The 19837-nt window shown below is 36.7% G+C and overlaps 1 protein-coding gene across 1 annotated transcript; it reads right to left on the bottom strand.

Annotated features, from left to right (window-relative positions):
* Nucleotides 1-146: 146 nt before the first annotated feature.
* RP1 (RP1, axonemal microtubule associated) lies at nucleotides 147-19102 on the bottom strand. The gene is made up of 5 exons (XM_027638912.1): nucleotides 18464-19102; nucleotides 16967-17138; nucleotides 10308-15494; nucleotides 4151-4314; nucleotides 147-203 (listed from the first exon to the last, which is right to left on the bottom strand). Exons 1-5 carry the CDS (start codon nucleotides 19100-19102, stop codon nucleotides 147-149), a joined length of 6219 nt encoding a protein of 2072 aa, XP_027494713.1.
* Nucleotides 19103-19837: the final 735 nt, after the last annotated feature.

Genomic DNA, 19837 nt, shown 5'->3' with positions numbered 1-19837 from the left:
TTGGCCTGCCAGCATCTACTGATGAAACTTGAAAATGGATTTTAGATTAGCAAAGCAGCACCTTCGTGGACATTTTCTGGCCTGATATCATCTCAGTACAGTAACAGACATAGAAACCGCAGAACACTGAGGGAGGTCTAGTGCGTCTAACTACCAGAAAAGCTTTGCACCTGTAGATCACTCTCTTTTAATTGTAGTTCTTCCTGGAAAAAAAAAAAAAAAGTAGATTTCCCAAGGAACAATGATATTAAATGCCTGTAGGTTGTTTCTATTCTATGAAATGTAGAAATCAATGTCTGTACTCCTTTGGCTCTCTGCTACACAAAACACCAGGTTACTTGTATGGTCTGTTCAGCTGAATGCACTTCTTTTCTTTGACCTTCTGCCCAAAGTTGCAAAGAGGGAATGATCTGGCTGATGAATCATGCCCTAAAAACTGTGCCTGATTGACTGAGATTCCATAAGGAGACAACTAAAATGTATAAGCTAATAAATAATGGAACACACTGAAGTGTTAATTTTTTTTATTTTTAATTTTATTGTTCATTTCATTTAATATAACCTGGGTGGAAAGAAGGGGAATAATAAGTTCTCATTTTCCTTTTGTTTTTTCAGACTTCCTCAGTCTCCCAGTTTAAATGTCCGTCTTATGCAAAGTGGGCAGCGCAGCCTCTATTCACAGACGGTGACATACAACAAACCTGCAAAGGTTTATTTGTTGAGTCAGATTTTATGATAACGAAAACTTCTAATACGAAGATTAAGTATACAAATGAACCTTTTCCATAAGAGAAAACCCATTGTTCTTTTCTAGCTTCTTAACTCAGATGCACTGTAGAAATTGCAGGTAACCTGTCCCATTGTCTCATGGGACAAAGCTATGAGGTATTTTTCACCCTTTTACTGCTTCCACACACATACTTATGAAAACAAAAATAGCTTGAAACAGAAGAAAAAAGTATCTTAAATGCTATTCTGGTTACATCATTCTACTTTTCCAGGAAAAACAAATACCTATGTTTTCTAATCAGGCAATCCTCACCTGAATTGAAAGAGATATAACCCCTAGAATTCTATCATGAAAACTCTTAGAGGGATACTACCAGTGACACGATATTTCAGAATAGACAGCCATTGGCTAGATGTATGAACTCACAGCCTGATGTTACCTTCAGTTAACATCGTCCAGATCTTAGTCTTCTTTCTGAGATGCAATCTCAGATAAAAACAAGCATCAAATAGCCAGAGTTTGAGCACCGATCAATGAACATTTTACTCCAGTGGACATTTTACATTACACAGATATACATATACCTTGAAATATAATTTTAACACTGAGCTTACCAGCTGTTTCTAAAGCTCTTCATAAACTTCTGCCTCTTAACTGAAAGATAAGAAACTCTTGGCCTAAAGATGGAAGTGTTTCAGGCATGCATAGCATAGAATTGGCACACATCGTACATCATGGACGCTAAGGATAAAAGTCACCTACTCTAATTTCCAGTCCAAAAACTTGTGTTTCACAACTGAGGCTTGAAACAGAACTAGTTGATTCTCTTTGCTTTTTTATATTTGCTATACCTGCATCAAGGTATAATTTCTGCATAAGGAGAGAGAAGAACCTGTTATTGTCTTTTTGTCCTCAGAGACACAGAATTAGAAACATTTGCAATGTAGCTCTGAGGTATTTATGCTGTGCATAAGGACCCAGAATCAGCCACGGGTTTGGAGATGTCTTAACCGGACTGGATTCAGTGACTTTCTGGGTTTCAACAAACTCTGGGCACTCTGTAGCACAGAAAGACTGTAGAAACTGCAGCTAACTTAAGCAGTATTCCTTGCTGCCCAGCCACACATTTTTAAAGAAACGTAATGTCCAGCTGTCACTAAATTGCAAACAGCCAACCAATACATATCATCATAAGCTGCCTTTAGTTCCACACAAAAACGCTCCTTCATAAGTAATCCCTTAAATGAAGGTGCAAGCATTTGATGATGCTAATATACTTATCCCAGGGATTTTTTTCTTACTCATATTTTGACTCCACTGTCCTAATGACTGCCTTTGGAAAAATAAACTTCTTTCTCACTGCTTTTACCTCTTCACAGTGCCAGGCAGGGGAATTTCCTGCATTCGTATGTCCTATGCGTATTTTGTAGAGATGTCCTATATTTCTAGTATTAATCTGTAAAAGAAATACAACTAATGAAACACAAAACATTTTTCAAACAGAAAAGACGTGCAATAGAAATTCATTTAGTAACTCTGAGACTTTTGTTTGGAGGAATTAAATATTCTGATATTTAAACAAGTGCTTCCAAACTATTTTGCTTCAAAAAATCATTGGAACCTTGGGCCTTCTAAAGGATAACCCTCAAAAAACCCATTGGTCTGACAATTCCATTTAAATTAATGCTGCTGTAGCTGTTCCCCACTGAATATTAGCCTCAGTGGGAGATGAATATACTCTGTATGTCTAAAAAGTAGAACTGTCTTGACCCTAAAACCTGGCTGAGTTTAGCATTTATACCACTGACCTTCTACAAAATAATTTTTGCCACCCACCTACCTCTGAGTTTTTCCCTACCCCTCCAGGAGTGTATATCTTACAATTTGGAAACAATTGTGTTCAGCTTTGATATTTTCTTTTACAAATAATTTCAATTAAACCAACTTTAAAAGTTGTATTTGAAAGATTAGCTCTAGGGCAGGCAGGATGAGTGTGTCCAGTGCAGATAGCAGTGTGCTGAGGGAATAACTTCGTGTGAAGGTTATTAAACTACTAGTATAAACCTAAGTGTAGAAATAAAAAGCTTATCTTCGAGGAACTGGAAGCACACCATGAGTGCCTTCCCTCCTCACTGTATAACTTATTTCATTATAATGTAGGCTTGATTTTCTGTCCTTCTGTTGTTTTCTGTACAACTCATTTTCATGTTTTCATTGACAGTGTATAGATGGGTGTGAACTGAGTTCCCTGTATCATGAACTTCCTGAACTCAGTGTTATAAACAGTAAAGAGACAGAGCAGAGAGGACAGACCACAGCTGAGATCTAGCATACAGTGCACTCGGAGAGACTTTTCTCTTTCTATGCGTTTCAGAGTAGGCTCTCTTTAACTGTGTTCAGTGCTATGCATACTTGCCTGAGAGGGGAATCCTAAATCCCAAACAATGTGACTGCCTCCCTATTTTGCATTTAAAAGTCATTGGAGGCAAAATTAATTGCAATAATTACAACAGTAAAGAACCAGCGATATCTGTTGTGAAGAGGGTCTTTTTATCTGTCAGAGAACTGGTTACTTGTTTTGTCTACTTCTTTCAACCTGGGATTTTTTGATATCACAGATGGACAGTGACATACTATATCAGGAGTACTTCTTCTGAGAAACTCCATCAGGCTGAAGAGGGCAAAGAACTGCATTTTCTGCGTCCCAAACATCCATGAGGCTATTGTGGAAAAGGTGAGCTCTTAATCAATGCTGCCATTAAACACCTTTTCTCAGAGAGGGAACTTGCTATGCTGGATACTAATAATGGAAGCAACTGTTTGTCATATGGCCCTATACTGGACACCTGCCAGAGACAATCTCTGACAATTCCATATATACACTCAAGCTATGCAGACTGTGATAGGGGACCTATTCTGGACCACTTAAATCACCATGCCACAAGACTGATGAGGAAGGAATTTGTTTGTGGCACTTGGAGCAGAAGCAGCTGCAGATAGCAGATTTATTACAGGTATAAAATTTGGCATTACTTCAATAAAGTAGCAGGTATTTAACAAAATTAAAAATTTGCTCCATATCCTAATTCTTCACTTCCTTATTTAATTTTTAATATTGTAGCCCTGTTTCAAATTTGTAAACTAAACAATTATCTGTTGTGTTATATTTCTTGGGTTTTTTTTGGGCACTATGTGTTAAACAGTAGTTCTTCTTAAACAGATAATAAATATGTTGGATCAAATCAGACTTGGATGAGTGAGTGAGAAAGGATACTAAATTTAGCTCTACATTTAAGTCCCGTTTACCTTTTCTAGATATGTGTACCACGCAAAAAGCTGTCTTTTCATCACATAGATTTTGAAATGTCATATGATCTGGCAGAATGCAAGAGGGCAATACAATGAATATATATTACTTACTGTGAAGGCGTCTTCATTGCCTCTCTGAAATGATTTTCCCTTGTCTCCATCAAGAAAAATAGGACCTGAACTGCCTTGATCCCCATACAATGTAATATAAACCTTTGAGCTTGTTCCTGCAGATGGCATATCACTGGTGAGGACTGACACATTCCATTTCCTAGCTATCAAAAGATAAAAAAGACTTGCTGAATTACTTAAACTCAAGATTCTCAAACAAAATGCATTTCAGTAATCAAAATTCTAAATAATATCATGCCAATGAATACAGAAATATGTGTTTCACAAAATTACACCAGGTAAATATTGTTTGCCGTGTTGGGCATGTCAAGAAATGTCAGGTTGCATTCACGTCTTTTACTCCATGTGTCCTATATGACTATGTCATATTAGCATGAATGTAGATCACTTTTCAAACACAGTTTTGAAATTTTTTATTGAAGTGTATTAAATATGGCTTTCTGTTTACTTAGGATCTATCACCTCTTCTCAGTGCAGTACTGTGTAATGACAGCTTTGACACTACTCACATCAAACATTAGGGTCTCTGAAAGCAAATTAGCTCTGCTAAAAAAGACCTCCAAGAAAGGGTCTGTATCTCTGCGAAGGTGTGGTTGGCTACGTAGATGTAACAACTTGTTTGGAATCCACTGAAGTTTACCAGCACACAAAGGACGTTGACCTGTTGGAGCAAGTCCAGAGGGGGGCCAGCAAGCTGATTAGAGGGATGGAGCACCTCTCCTATGAGGAAAGGCTTATAGAATCAAGTTTGTTCAGCCTGGAAAAGTGAAGGCTTCCAGGTGACCTAATTGTGGCTCTTTGGTACCTGAAGGGAGCCTACGAGCAAGATGGAGAAAGAATATTAAAAAGAGCATGTAGTGACAGGACAAGGGGTAATGGCTTCATACTGAAAGAGGACATGTTTAGAAAATATATTAGGGAAAAATTGTTCACTATGAGGGTGGTGAGGCACCAGAACAGGTTGCCCAGAGAAGTTGTGGATGCCCCATCCCTGGAAGAGTTTAAGACCAGGTTGGATGGAGTTCTGAATAACCTGGTCTAATGAAAGGTGTTCCTGCCTGTGGCCTGGGGGTTGGAACTAGATGGTCTTTAAGGTCCCTTCCAACCCAAACCATTCACCCTGTGGAAGCTCCGTATCAATGGCATGGAATTAAGGGAAATGGTATCACTGAGGGATATTCTTATCAACAAGTTAAACTTGGTCATTGTAGGAATTGTTGTAGCTTGAACATATTAAGCTGAAAAAATTACTATAAGCGTAAGTATAAAATATAAGTAATCATACGTATAGGTAAACATAAGTATAAAACATTTAAGTTACTCTAGGTAGGTGTACCTAACCTCTTGTCTTAATTTAGTTCATTAAGGTATGCTGTTTTTTGGTGGGGTACAGTTAAATGTTTTTGTAGTAGCTAGTGTGGGGCTAGGTTTTAGATTTATTCTGAAAACAGGGTTAATAATACAGGATGGTTTTGATATTGCTGAGCAGCACTTGCACAGCAGCAAGGCTTTTTATTGTTCTCGTACTGCCCTGCCAGCAAGGAGGCTAGGAGCTTCAAGGGGACACAGCTGGGACAGCCGCCCTCAACTGACTAAATGGATATTCCATACCATATGGCATCACACTCAGCATATAGAGCTGGAAGAAGAAGAAAGAGGAAGGGGGGATGTTTGGAGGGGTGGTATTTGTCTTCCCAAGTCACTGTTATGCCTGATGAAGCCTGCCTTTCCTGGCGATCGCTGAACACCTGCCTGCCCATGGGAAGTGATGATTTAATTCCTTGTTTTGTTTTGCCTGTGTGTGTTACTTTTGCTTTCCCTATTAAATTGTCTTTATCTCAACCTATGAATTTTCTCAGTTTTACTCTTCCAGTTCTCTCCCCCATCCCACTGGTGGGGGGGAAGTGAGCAAGTGGCTGAGTGGGTCCTGGTTGCCAGCTGGGGTTCAATCCATGACATAAGGTAAGAAAATTGTATTAAATATTCCCCATAATTCTTACTGTGGATTAACATGGTGATTAGACTAATGATATTTGATATCATTAGGGTTATAAAAGACAAGTTCCTTGTTTAATACAGATACATTAAACAATTAAACAGTCTTCATTTCCTCTGACATCCTTCTAAGTAAGAAAAATATGCCTTATGCATTTCAGAAATTACAACCATGATAATTAGAGGAAATGGATAAAATATTTATGTAGGACAAAAAGTTAAGAGAATGTCTGATTTTGTTGACAGATATCAAGGAGGAAAAGGTATATATGTCTAAGTATGGCTTTCAATAATGACTTTGGGATATGTATACATATATGTATAGGTATAGGCATAATATCAGAAGAATTTGTGGTGGAAAACTAGAACTCGATTTCACTCAGAAAGACTGTAAAATGCCTTCTCAAATGGGTTAGATGGTTTTTTTCTTCCTTCTGCATTTCAGAGAAAGTTGCATGGAGAAGTTGTGAGCAAGCTCTCTCTGTCCCTGGTATGCACAGAAATAACATGTTTGCAGACATGTACAAGGCCTCAGGCCAGAGAGGGTGGGGGAGGAGAGAGAGAAGACACAAAAAGCCTTGGAGAAGGAGAGGTATTGTCTTTTTCCCCTGGAGTCCTTGCACCTGAAATAAACCTTTTTTTATTCATTCCACTGCCTTGCAATTCTTGGCAAGAATACCTGTGTATGTTTTACCCTATAGGATGGAAACTAGAAAACAGTTAAGACGGATATCAAAAAAAGGATTCAAGCTCTAGAACACCCTTCTAGTGGAACCTGCAGTGACTATAGAGAAAAAGTTTTAAAATGAGATTTTGTAATTATATGTATTTACTTACCTAATTATGTGATTTCTTCCTAGCAAAGAAATTAACTGAATTAACTGAAACTTCCTGGGACTGTGATCTATATGTTATGCTGGCTGTTGTTTTTTTAACAATGGCAAGACAAAAACTGAATTTCTTCTCAAAGAATGGCATACTCGCTATAAATCCCTTGAATGTTTGCTGAATGGTTTTCTATACTATATAAAGTAGCTCATGTTACTCCCCACGGTGTTTTTCCCTCTGTCAATCAGTGTGTTGCTCTAGTCACCAACATTGTCAGATTCTCTCTTCAGCCTTCTCCATCTTACCTAATGAAAACAATTTTATTTTATCTGCATATCTCAGACATCCAATATTCTCTATCTTTGCATATAGAATATATATACACAGGTGTGTAGGCTGTAGCACGGTGGAGGTCGGTCTCTTCTACCAAGTAACCAGTGATAGGACCAGAGAAAATGGCTTCAAGTTGCACCAGGGAATGTTTAGACTGGATGTTAGGAAAAACTTCTTCACTGAAAGGGTTGTCAAGCATTGGAATAGACTGTCTGGGAAGGGGTTGAGTCACCATCCCTGGAGGTATTTAAAAGACATGTAGATGCGGCACCTGGGGACGTGGTTTAGTGGTGGACTCGGCAATGCTGGGTTAAGAGTTGGACTCAGTCTTTTCTAACCTAAACAATTCTGTGATTCTGTGATCTTCCCTGAACTATTAATGAATATATAAACCCTATGACAGTATGGTACATCTCACTGTCAATCTTTTTTCCAACTCTGAGGTCACCATTGTATTCTTTGTCTTTCAGTTAGCATCCTGAAATCAGAAACAAGTCTCTCAGTTAGTATAACAATCTTTTCACTGCTTGCTGTGGTCTGGTAATTGTAACCTCAGGGGGTACCTCACATCTCACCTTTTGAGTGCTTAGTTTGCTCAGTAACTCTCAGTAACTCAGTAATAAGCATCTGATTAAAGGTTCTTAAACCTTGATCTGATAAAGTTAAGGTGCCGTGAATGCAGTACAGGGTGCTGTGAATCAGAAAGATTGTGAGTGATGGAGGTATACCTGTTAACTTGTCTGTCTACACATTTAGATATTATTTACAGCATAGAAGCTTGGTACTCAGAATGCTATATGACATTCAGTTGGATTCTAGTAATTTTGAGCTTCATTTTCCAAACACACATTTTATTTCTGTATCAACATGTAAAAGGATGAAAAAATACCATTGAGATTCTTCACTTGGAGCAGGAGGATGCCAAAAAAATTGGAGATGAACAGAAGAACATCAAAACCAAGGCCAGCATACAAAATAACACACAGCTATTTGGTATGAAATGTATTAGACAATATATCTTGCTTTAGGGTTGCAACATCAGTTTATTACATGGAATACACTGCTTCAAACAGCAGAAACATAACAGTTATTTATGGGGAAATATATTGGCCATTGGACTCCTAAAAAGAACTCCTAAAAAGAATGCTTCTAGGTTTCCTACCTGTACTGCAAACACCTTTTGTTTCAATTCCAGCTTCTTTCCTCCACGTGCTTTCTGTCCCACATGGAGACAGTCAAAGCCTCTGGGCCAAAGGAATTTGCATCAGCCTTTTATTAGATCCGCAATCTGGATAATCAAAGGATCATGACCCACGGCTTATCACAGCATGTATGTGCCAGTTATTCTAGACACAGCCTCCAAGAGTACAGAATGGCCAAATTCTCATTGTCTAGCTGAAAAGTAACACTTTTCTTCAGGTACATCTCTGACTTCATTGACATTGAAGCAAGGTACTATGCAGTATTAGGAATTAAAATCTAACTGAAAAAACTGAAACATTCTGCCTAATCACAATATACATTAAATATTTTCCAATTTTATATTTAAAGTCATTTACTGAAAATTGTAAACCATATATGAGTTCTTATGATGCACATGTAATGTTAAAAAAATTCTGTAAACAGGTATCCAAAATAATTCTAATAACAGATGGAAAGATCCTGGAACATATTGCATATGCCCTGATTCTCACAATACAACATATTTACAAACAAAACAAAACAAAAGCTAAAAACACATGGACTGTGTTTAAAGTACAGAGGTTACAAACGAACGCACAACTAAAACTTGTAATGTATTTAGTGGTGCTGCCTCAGAAGGAAATATGGCAAGAGGAGCCAGGAAGTCCATTGACAAACAGTCTCTCAGTTCCTAAATACGCCCCTTTTCTAGTGCCCTCTGGGTAAAAGAGGCAAATTTCATTTGGTGTCTGGATGATCCTAGACACAGACTGAAAAATTTCTTTACTCCCATAATTATTCTGCAGTTGGCCCTTAAAAACTCAAATAGCAATTTAATAATGTACATCTATATAAAATTAACACGACTTCTGTTTCCTACTTGCTATTGTATTACAGCATTTGAATAGTATTTCCTACTTTTCATTTGAAATTAAACATATCAGTTGATTTTCTTCCAGGAAAAGCATTTCTACTGAAAGACAATTTTCAAACTCCTTCTCAAATGTCATGAAATATAGAAATCTTATCTTAAAACTCAGGTAGGTATTTCAAATCACAGTCCTCTGTTCTAACAAGCAGTGGTTATTTCTCTAAAATTAGATGATTAGTATGTAACTATCTCTTAACATATAATATTTCAGAGGAAAACTGTCTATTAACCAAGAAATCGTTGTCTTAGAACAGCTTTTCTTCTTATGTTGGTTCCCATAAAAATTTAAGTAATATTTGTATTTCAGCAATGATATACAATTGTGATTTATATTTATCTAGGTATTCATATTGGGAGTCTTATTGGGTGTGGCATTCAGCGGTTTATTATGTGATTTTTTTTCTGAAGATGTTTTCACTAATCTAATATTATAGAAATTCCAAGATCTTCATTACAAGTCTTTCTCATCTTTTCTGTTTCCATTGTTTATTGTACAAAAGCAAAGTTCTTCTTTGTCTTCTTCCTCTTCATCTTCTTCGTCTTTTTCTTCTGTAGGAAAGGCATTTTCATTTTTCTTATCTTCAGAGGCTTTATGTTCAATGCTATTTAAGGAAGCATCACACTTCAGAAATGTTTCAGAATGACAGGCTGCTGCTGGATCTGCCAACATGGGAGAAATTTTTTCTCCAACAATAGGAATTAGACTTATTCTTAAGGTTTGATGCATTGTTTTCTTTCCATTGGGTAGCTCAGTTGTGCCTATTACAAGGTCACTGGGTATGTGTTTGGATACATAATTTTGACAATTTCTGAATTCCATGGATTTTACATTGATATCCTCTGTAGTATGTAACTTCCCTAAATTACTTGGGTCTTTCAGAGTTGCAGATGTAAGTATTCCGAAGTTACTAATAAAATCTAAGGTGTTATCAGCATAAAACCTATTAAAAATGTTATTGGCAATCTTATTGATAGAGTTATTCTTCAAAGTCACGAGATTAATTTTGTCTGTTAAATCATCACCTGACCATTCTAAATGTTTGCTCTTTTTGGCCAGCAAATTTGGACCCAGCTGGTTTTCAATATCAGATGCCTTTTGGTAGGCATATCCTCTCTGTTCCTCATTAATTGGTATTACTGTTACCATCAGTATTGGACAATGTTGACCACATATAGCATGGAGTCTATCCAGAGAGTCTTCATCCTGAAGAGCACTTCTATTAGCATTACTAACATCAGTTGGCTGAGACTGTACAGGTTCAGCATTTAAAGGCTTTTCCAATGGATGCACTTTGTTATCAGGCATTCTAAATTCTACAGATGAAAAAGCTGGAAAATTGGTATCAGCCTGTGTGGAAGTAGAAGCTGCCATGGCTGACGGTTTGACCTTTTCTTTGTTTTCTGCAGGAAGGATCTTACCATTCCGGCTAGGCTTGCTTTTTATATTTAACTCATCCTGTAATGGGTCTGAATCACTATTATGAGGCATATTGAAGTAGTTGCAAAGATTTTCAGGGGGTTTGATCATGTCTTCAAGTTCTGAAGAAGAGATTTCATCAAGGGCTGGGTACTGATTCAGATTTCCAAAGTGAGAGTATGGAACTTCATCGCTGTTAGTATCATTCGAGGTTGTATCCAAATTACCATACATTCCAATCCGCTCAGGTGGTGATCTTCTTATTAAGTGATTTTCTTTGAGAAGCCATTTCCCTTTATCTATCAATATTCCTTCATCTTCACTAGCTTGTATGCTAGGTTGACAGTGTTGCTTTGGAGATTCCCTTACACAGTCATTAGTATAATTTATCTCTTCTCTGTTAAAAGTAGATTGTGATGTTGGTAAAGTACTTTCTCTTCTCAATATACTGCCATCTTTGTTTGTGTTTACTGGATATTCTTGTAGTGGTAGCGAAGAATGTGATGGTTTCTCTGCAGAACAAGACATAGATTCTTGAGAAAAATAAACTATTTTTTCTCCCACTGCAGAGTGGAATCCTTCCGTATCTGTTTTAAACACTTTTGACATATAAGGAAATCCTTTGTGATAGTCAGGCTTAAATGAAGCTTCTGTTTTGCCGTAAAGCCGTTCAATAGTTCTTTTCACATAGCCAGTATTATATTGTTTTTCAAGTGCTGCTTCCTCCCCACTTTCATTGGTCAAGTCACTGGATGCTTGACAGTTATATTCACTCTCTTCAGTATCTGGTCTGTAATCTGACCAATCTGACGTAGCAGGACTTTTAAAGCATTTTTTTAATTGAGAAGTATCTGAACACATTTTGTTCCCCAGTTCTTCTACTTGCAGTTTCTGTTCTCCTTCGCTCGTGTCACATTCTGTAATTTGCTTTGATTCATAACGAAATGATAATGGAGAGACTGTAGATAATCTCTCAGAGCTTTCCTCAGAAGTTTCTGCATCTTCCTTTTCATCCTGTACAGAATAATCCTCATTATTATATTCTACAGAGGTATCAGCTGCAAGTTTAAGTTGGTTTTTGGAGGTTTTGTCATCACCTGATGACTTCAGATCAACATCCTCATCTTCACTTTTATCAGTAGTAACATGTAGAATATCTTTTTCACCTTCTAATTCAGAAATATCCTGATCTAAAATACAATTTTTATCATTAGAAGTTACACTATGAACTGTCGAGTTAGGTTCTACTGAAGTTTCTGACTCTTCATTAGTAAATGATGCATCAGTGGGTTTAACTTGTGGTTTTTCATATAGGCTATACAGCATTTCTTCATTTCTTTCAGGAGTCTCTAAAGTTGACGCAAGGCTACAGGTATTTGAACCAGGATTGGAATACTGACCATCTAGCTGTGTTTTGGGAGCAGTCAAGTCTAAGGTCTCTGTTTCTCTGCAAAGATCATTCTGTGTATCAAAACAGCTTTCTAATTCTCCAGATAATTTTAGAACTTCTCCAGAATTGACACTGTCCATTGGAACACAAGGCTCAACTGATTCTTCATGTTCATGCAAATGTATACAACTATGAATTTCAGATATGGGTATATTCTCATGGTAATGTGGGGAGTCCTCCTTGTCAAGTTCCCTCTTGAAGTGTAATAACTTATTTTCTGTTGATTGTTGAAAATGCGAGAAGACAGCCTTCAGTTCATCAGCTTTTTCTGTAACCGTAGTTTGTTTCAGATGTTGTAACTGTGTAAATATTTCAGAACAGCTACAGGTAGTTTTTTGCATATCATCTGTGATTGTCCCAATCAAACTCTCTCTCAGATTCAGTACCAGTAGCCAAGCTAGGAGCATGTTTGAGGAAGAACCAAAACCTGAAGGAGAAAGACTTGAAAGGCTGCAAGCTTTTCCTATACATCCACTATGGTCTTTCTGGACACCAAGCAAAGTTGACTGTAGTTCATTCAGCAACATGCTAGACATACAATTATTCTGAACATCAGTTCCAATTTTCTCATTAACAATTGTGCTATTAACTTGAACAGCAACTTCAGATTTTTTTCTTTGACATAGGTTGGTATCTTGAATATCAGCTTCTGCCATCTTTTCATCATTGTCGTGTGTTTCATGAAACAAGTGTAGCTTACTGTCCTGATGAAATTCTGACTTTAGTGAGTACTTGGCTGCTTCTACTACAGTTGTATTAGTATGAATTAAAGACGCAGTTTGTGTTTCACCTGAATTCTTTGCTGATTCGTCTGAAGTTCTCAATTCACCAATAGGCTTTAAAGTTTTTTTGGTTAGGTTATGTTCAACCAGATGGTTTTTTCCAGTCATATGCACTTCATTTGTGATAAATCTTGTTTCTTTATTTATAGAAGTATTGGTATTTTCTTCAGGAAAAAAACACGCATTGCTATTCTCGACAGTCCCTTCTTTTTTCTTTATAGGGGGTAAGACAGAATTTGATAATGATTTTTTCAGCCAAGATTGGACATAGTTTTCTAGTGAATGTTCACCTGCCTCCTCTTGAAAACTGTCCTCTAGTGTAATGGCACTCTCTGACATATATAACTTCTTTGCACTTTTACTTAGATTTTTCTTGGTTGCCTTTTGCTTTTTCTCTTTCTTTGATGGTGAATTTTCCAAATTATTCTTTTCCTTTTCTTTTTCAAAGCTAAGATTCTTTGGCACTTCTGACAATGGCTTTAAAGTCACTAACATGTTAGGTGTCTGTTTGAAAGATTTGGTTATAAGATATGTTCCTTCCTTCTCAGTATTCAATGTGTCCTGACTGTGCTCAGATTCATTGTTTGAATTAACTGTCATTAGACCATCTTCACTCTTTTCAGATGAAACGATACTACTTTTTTTGCCTGACTTCGATTTTACCTTGGTCAACTTCTTGTTATTACTTCTTTTTTTTTTATTTGATGATGATCCATTTTGTTCCGCTGGATGCTGATGATACAACTCATCTTCAGGACATATGTTTTTGTCTGAATTGACAGATCCATCATTGGTTTTCATGAAAAATTCAGATTCTTTTTTCTGAGGCATTTCAGAATAATTATCCATAGCCTCTGTTGCTGAATCCTGTGTGGTTTTTCTTGTGATATGCATTCCCTCACTTCTAGTTATCCCTGAAATTTCTTGATTTTTTTGATTTTCATACATACCTTGCTCTAAAAAACCAGATGATTTTCTCTTCTTCTTCTTTTTAGTGAGGGATGATGCAGACTGGCTGTTATCAACGAGCTGTGTTGTCATCACAGATTCAGTCCGGACACTGATTTGATTCTCACTTTCAGTAACAGTAGGAAAGAATTCAGTTGTAGGATTTATTCTCTCAGTAGGACCCTTATTACATGGAGGTACTGTCACCTTCATCTGTCTACGTCCAGGACAGGCTGAATGCATTGAATCTTGAGAAATAGGTATAAAATCAACAGCTTCGCAGTTTATTTCTTCTTTTGACTGACATAATTCTGAATATGTAATGAAAGAACTCAGTGATCTTTTTATTTGTTTAATATCACATGACTTATGGATGTGATCTGCTGAACCTGGTCTAGCTGTCTGGCAAATTTTTGATGCTGGTATGAAACCACTAATGTTAGCTTTGGAGGTTGATACTAAGCTACCATATGCACCTTGTCCCACAACTGATTTCTCCAATATATTCTGTACCAATTCCTCCTCGTCAGGCACTTCTAATGTCTTCTTATTTGTGGTTTCTATTAAATCACTGCTTTTATGGCTTATTTTAAAAAGCATTTCTTCTTTTATATTCTCTGAAGAAAGCTTTAATAAACCATTGCCGTTCATGTCACTAAACTTTGGACTACTGACACTTGATTTTTTTCTGCTTGAATGAGCTACCATGCAATACTCAGATGTTTTTTCTCCATTCTCTATTTCTTCACTGTAGGAAAACTGTCCTATTGTCTTCTCTTGAACCTCTTTCTCAGATACCAAGGTGACACTTTCAACTACAGCTTTCTTTTGTCTAACACGCCTTGGCCCAGGGGTGGGAGGCCTGTAAAAGCGAGGCCTGATATTTTCCTCAGATACATTGCTTGTGTCTAGATCTGCAGAATTGTTCTGATCAGAGACATTGCAATCAGCAGTTTTTAAATCAGACTCTGATTCTTTGTCTGACACTTCTGCATTGGATTGTTGTAATGAGTCTTCCTCTTCTTTATTATAGCTGTTCAAAAACGGAGTATCTTGTGGATTTATACATTCTGATGCATTTACATTGGATAAACAGTCTTCCGCATTCATTGCAGAATTGCAAATTGAGATATTTTTGTCATCAGAAAGGCCAGCACGACTTACAGTGGTTGTCCATTTAATAGTTTCTTGCTCTTTAATTTTGAATCGAACTTTCATTTCCACTGTGACACTGCCATCTTGATTAAGGTGAACAGATTTCTCAATGTCATCTTGATACTGTGCCACAGATAAGTCTTCACCAATAACTGACTGATTTCCTTCTATCCCATTATGACTGTCAAGAACATATGAAGAATCTGAGTTGTTATCATTGGAATTGTTATTGTTGCTGGATCCTTTATCAGAAGAAACCGAGAATATCTGAGATCTTGAGCTAGAGTCCATTTCACCTCTCACTACCAATAATTATATTGAAAGAACACAAATTCATTCAGTAGTTGGAAAGCAGAGTAGACAAATATCATGGATAAGGATCCAGATGATGAGACAGCAGATAGGCAACAAAGAAAGAGAAAAGAAGAAAGGAGAAAAATTAGTACCAAAGTTGCTAATGAAGTGTGTTTATTTTACATACTTTTTTATTTATTTTGCATTAGCAAGTACAGACGAAAACGTGATTAATCTTGCTGTTGATTTAAGAAATTGTTTAGAGAGAGAAATATAAGAAAATTTTAATAAATAATTAAGCATTTAAATACTTCTCCACTTAATTTTATTTTACAATAGGTTCTTTCTAATGAGAGAACTCTAGTCTTATTTGAAGCTCCAAAGTCTAAGGCATTCACAGGCCCTCACTTTTTTGGACTTCGAGCTACCAGCTTTGCTTCCTCTTCATGCTTTAGCAATCATTAATATATCATTTCCTATTAGTTCTTATGGTTGTACTAAAACATGTCAGTCAAGGTGGATATATCTCTCCTTGGCTTAACCCAACAATCTGCAGTATATGATTAACTACCCTGTGTACTATCACATGAATAAAGGGTTCAGATCCAGTCCCCTGAACTGACCTTCTAAAAAGAAGTAAACATTGAAGTTCTTGAACTCCTTATAAAATCTGATCTTAAATCATGACATTCTGAAAAACATTTATGCATAAGTACTGCAGACAATGGTGCAAAACTCAGCAGAGCCAATGAGAATACTTCCAGACTTCAGTGAATATTCAGTGAATATGGCCCAAATATGTGTTAGCATACTGACCTTACCAGTGGCACAACTCTGTGAGTAATCAAAGGGAAAGCACATATTTGTGTATCTTTTCCAAAAGTTATCCAAAAAACATACATCGTAGCCATGAGGATATAGGAACAGATGACACTCTGTTTAGACAAAAGCAGCTTCGAAAACATGAATAATTTATGAGTGGATGGATTAAGAGACAGGTTTTCCTGTCTATGTGGAACATGGGACAAGGGAAGAAGTGTAAGTCATGACAAGCCAAAACTCCACTTACTAAGGTAAGTTCTGAAAACTGAAAAAATGCTTGGTCAAGAAATTCAGTCAGTTAAGAGCCTGAAGTAGTCTGTGGTTTCTCTCCTACCAGTGTCATTATTAACCATGACACCAAAAAATTAATAGCAATGACAGTCAAGTGAATTAAAATAAAAGATAGATTTGCATCCATGTTCCAAGTAAGTCTGTCAGAAACAAAATATTCATACTAGTCGAGTACTTCGCAGAAACTTACATTTTAAAAAGAAAATTAAGTTTGATCTTAAGCTTATAGAGGAGTCATACCAGATATAAGCAGTTTCAACTGGCCTTTCTGAACATTCTTGATCCTAGTAAGATTGTCACTGTTTATGTCTTATGCCGAGAGAGATAAACAAATTAATAAAATGCAAATTAGTTTCAAAGTACTTACTCTTTTCACTTTCTGACTTGGCATTTGCTTTCGGGTACACACGATTTCCAATTCCAAGCAATTTAGCAGGCCGTAAATACCCAAGAGTTTCATAATTGCTTGGCTTAAAAGGCTCTCTTCCTGCTGCGACTACAGCTCCAGAGCACAATATCAGGGCCTGAAGATTAGGAACCTGGGAAAAAAAAAGTAACATTAAATTTTCTGCCTGGGTAGTAACAAAAAAATAATGTAAGAGATTTATCCCTTTCAAGCTTTAATATCTTCACTTCTTAGTCTCTACATTCATTTGCAGCAGACTATTAAATATGTATCATTGCACGGAATTGATTTTTCAATTCCTATAAAGCAATTCCTATATCTGGGGGGGCATATCTTGTTATATAAATATATTGGAAAATTACTTCAAGAAGCAACTTGAATCCAGATCAGAATTTTCTTATAATTTAAGTATTTGCACATGTAATTTTGTTTCATTGTTGCACAGTGACTGTCTTTAGCCATGAAATACAAATATGTATTTGGAGGTAGGTAAACATATGAAGACATATTTGGAGGAAAAAATTCAGAATACACCGCAAGCAGTCGGCACATACTTCCACCATTGAATAGGACACAGAACAATATACATTGGAAAAGACCTCTGAAGGTCATATAGTCTCTCTACTCAAAGCAGGTCTGACTGGATCAAGGTGCTCAGAGCATTCTCTAACTGGTTTGAATTTATGTTCCAAAATATATTGCAAGATAATCCTTACAAACTACACTTCACTAACTTGTAGGTAATATGGACAGTTTTCCAACCTAATACACAATTTCACCAAATAGAGGGTAAACAGGAGATTGCCCTTGAACTCTTGGAGCTCTGCATGGAATTTTCTTGCTAAATATTGGTTAAGTGTAATCATAAATGTTATTCTGTGATTTAACAACACTCAGAAAAAACACTGAGATAAAATTATATAAAGTACTATGTGAGATTAAAATCTGCATTATTAGTGCTGCATCATCTGAGTTTAGTGGTATAAAACCTGGTCTGTGTTTTGAAAACTATGATAGGCAATCAGGTGTCAGAGTTCCAAGTCATTAATGGTAAACCACTCTGCATTTGTGCAATGATAAAAATATGCCTGGCTATTAGATGCTACTATTCATGTTTCTAAAAGATTAAAAACCACAGATAAACAGCACTAAGCCTAAAGGAAGTTTCTCTGTGAATGGGTAAAAGTATAGAATCAAGACCATGCCTGAAAGAGGCCTAAGTAAGAGAAAAAAAATGTTTTTTCTTTTTGCTTGAAATAAAATACCCTCTCTGACTGCAAGATTCCAGTATATTTCCTCCAAGCTAGTAGGTCTTCTGAAGGGGGAAAAGGCACTGAAAGAAAACATGAAATTCAGCATATCAGATCTTACACCATGTTCAAAGCTTATAATGGATAAAATCACCTCTTTAATTTAAAATAATCTGGAAGCAATCATAAAAAAATTGTCAGTACTCACCTTTTTGCCATCAGTGGTATATAGTTTTGCAACTGGATATTGCATTAACTCGCTCATATGATCCAGAAAGGCCTCAAATGTTTGTGTATTTTTCTTTCCCAAAACTATGGTGCGCCTAAGTCTTACGTCTCCATTTTTGAAAACAAGCATCTTTTTGGGAGTTATTATTTTTCTTTCTCGATGGCCAAATCCATCTTCATTCCCCCTTGCTAATTGCACAGCTCGACGACGAGCGCTGACAGGCCTGCTGATCTGCCAGGGCAGTGGCTTTTTGCTGGCCTGTTCCAAGTTGATGGGTTTCATTTTTCTCTGATGGGAACAAATATAAGACTTTCCATCTTCAAGATCCTCCAGATTGGTGATGCTGTGTCTCCCTCTTGGTGTACTAATGTTCCTCACTCCAAAAGGTAATGGGACCCGTTTGGATAAACTATCCAGCAAGGAATCAAACGTTTTGTAAGACCGGCTATTAACGACCATTTTGATCCCATTAAACTGGGGATCCCCACTCTTATAGAAGCAAATCCGTTTTGCCACAACAGGTTCAGTAACATTGAAATGGCGTGTGGATAAACTCTGTTCACTATCAGAGGAGTTTGGCTGATTCACTGAGTAACTAGTTGAAGGTGTTTCGCTCATTTTGACAGCAATCTGCAAGAAAGAGGGGATGGGTGTAAAACCTTTCCTATAACTAGTAATAATACAATCTTTATTTTAAAAGGTGTAGAAAGAAGATTTATAAGAAACCAACAGCAGAAAGTTGTGCCAAAAATCATTGCATTTAAATGAATCCAAGCTGTTATCTTTAAATTCCACAAAGACTCCAATACTGTCAGATTAAGTTAGCATAGCCCTACTTGCAAATATTCCCAAAACTCTCCAGTGTAATTTCAAATCTCTTATCATTTTGCAACAAGAGACCTGTCCTTAGAAGAAGGTGCTTTGACAGTCCATCCTTTCTTGAGGATGAAGACAACTAATGACAACTTTTCGTATTTCAGGTATTAGAAAATTCCTTATTAGGAGGGAGCAATTTGTTCGTTGGCATGAGCCTTTTTAAGTCCAAAACAACAAAAATGAAAGAATGCAATTCATTCTGATCTTATGTGCTAGTTTCATACCAAAGTAAATCCACTGGATTCAGAGAAAAGTCTCTTGATTTACTTACGCCTGTCACAATAAAACAAGTTGTAGAATGAAGTTGCATCATAAATTGACAGACCATTTGTTTTTCTATTCATGATACATATCCACTACAAAATTTGTATTTATACTGAGGAAAAAACCACTGACCAAATAAGATATCTTAAGTACAAGAAAAGTCCAATCTATATATAGATTCTGTAAATGGCTAACTTATCAATGATTGGCTTG

The sequence above is a fragment of the Corapipo altera genome, unplaced genomic scaffold, assembly GCF_003945725.1.
Source record: "Corapipo altera isolate COAL_440 unplaced genomic scaffold, ASM394572v1 49, whole genome shotgun sequence".
NCBI lineage: Eukaryota > Metazoa > Chordata > Aves > Passeriformes > Pipridae > Corapipo > Corapipo altera.
The sequence above is the reverse complement of the archived record's forward strand: the minus strand, read 5'-3'. Positions and strand labels throughout refer to the sequence as shown.

Coding starts and splice junctions, on each gene's coding strand:
- RP1 (XM_027638912.1), bottom strand. CDS start 19,102: ATGAGCGAAACACCTTCAACTAGTTACTCAGTGAATCAGCCAAACTCC. Junction 15,495..16,966: donor CAAGTCAGAAAGTGAAAAGA/GTAAGTACTTTG, acceptor AATTATTGGTAG/TGAGAGGTGAAATGGACTCT. Junction 4,315..10,307: donor TGCAACTCTGAAAGACCCAA/GTAATTTAGGGA, acceptor ATCTTTTGATAG/CTAGGAAATGGAATGTGTCA.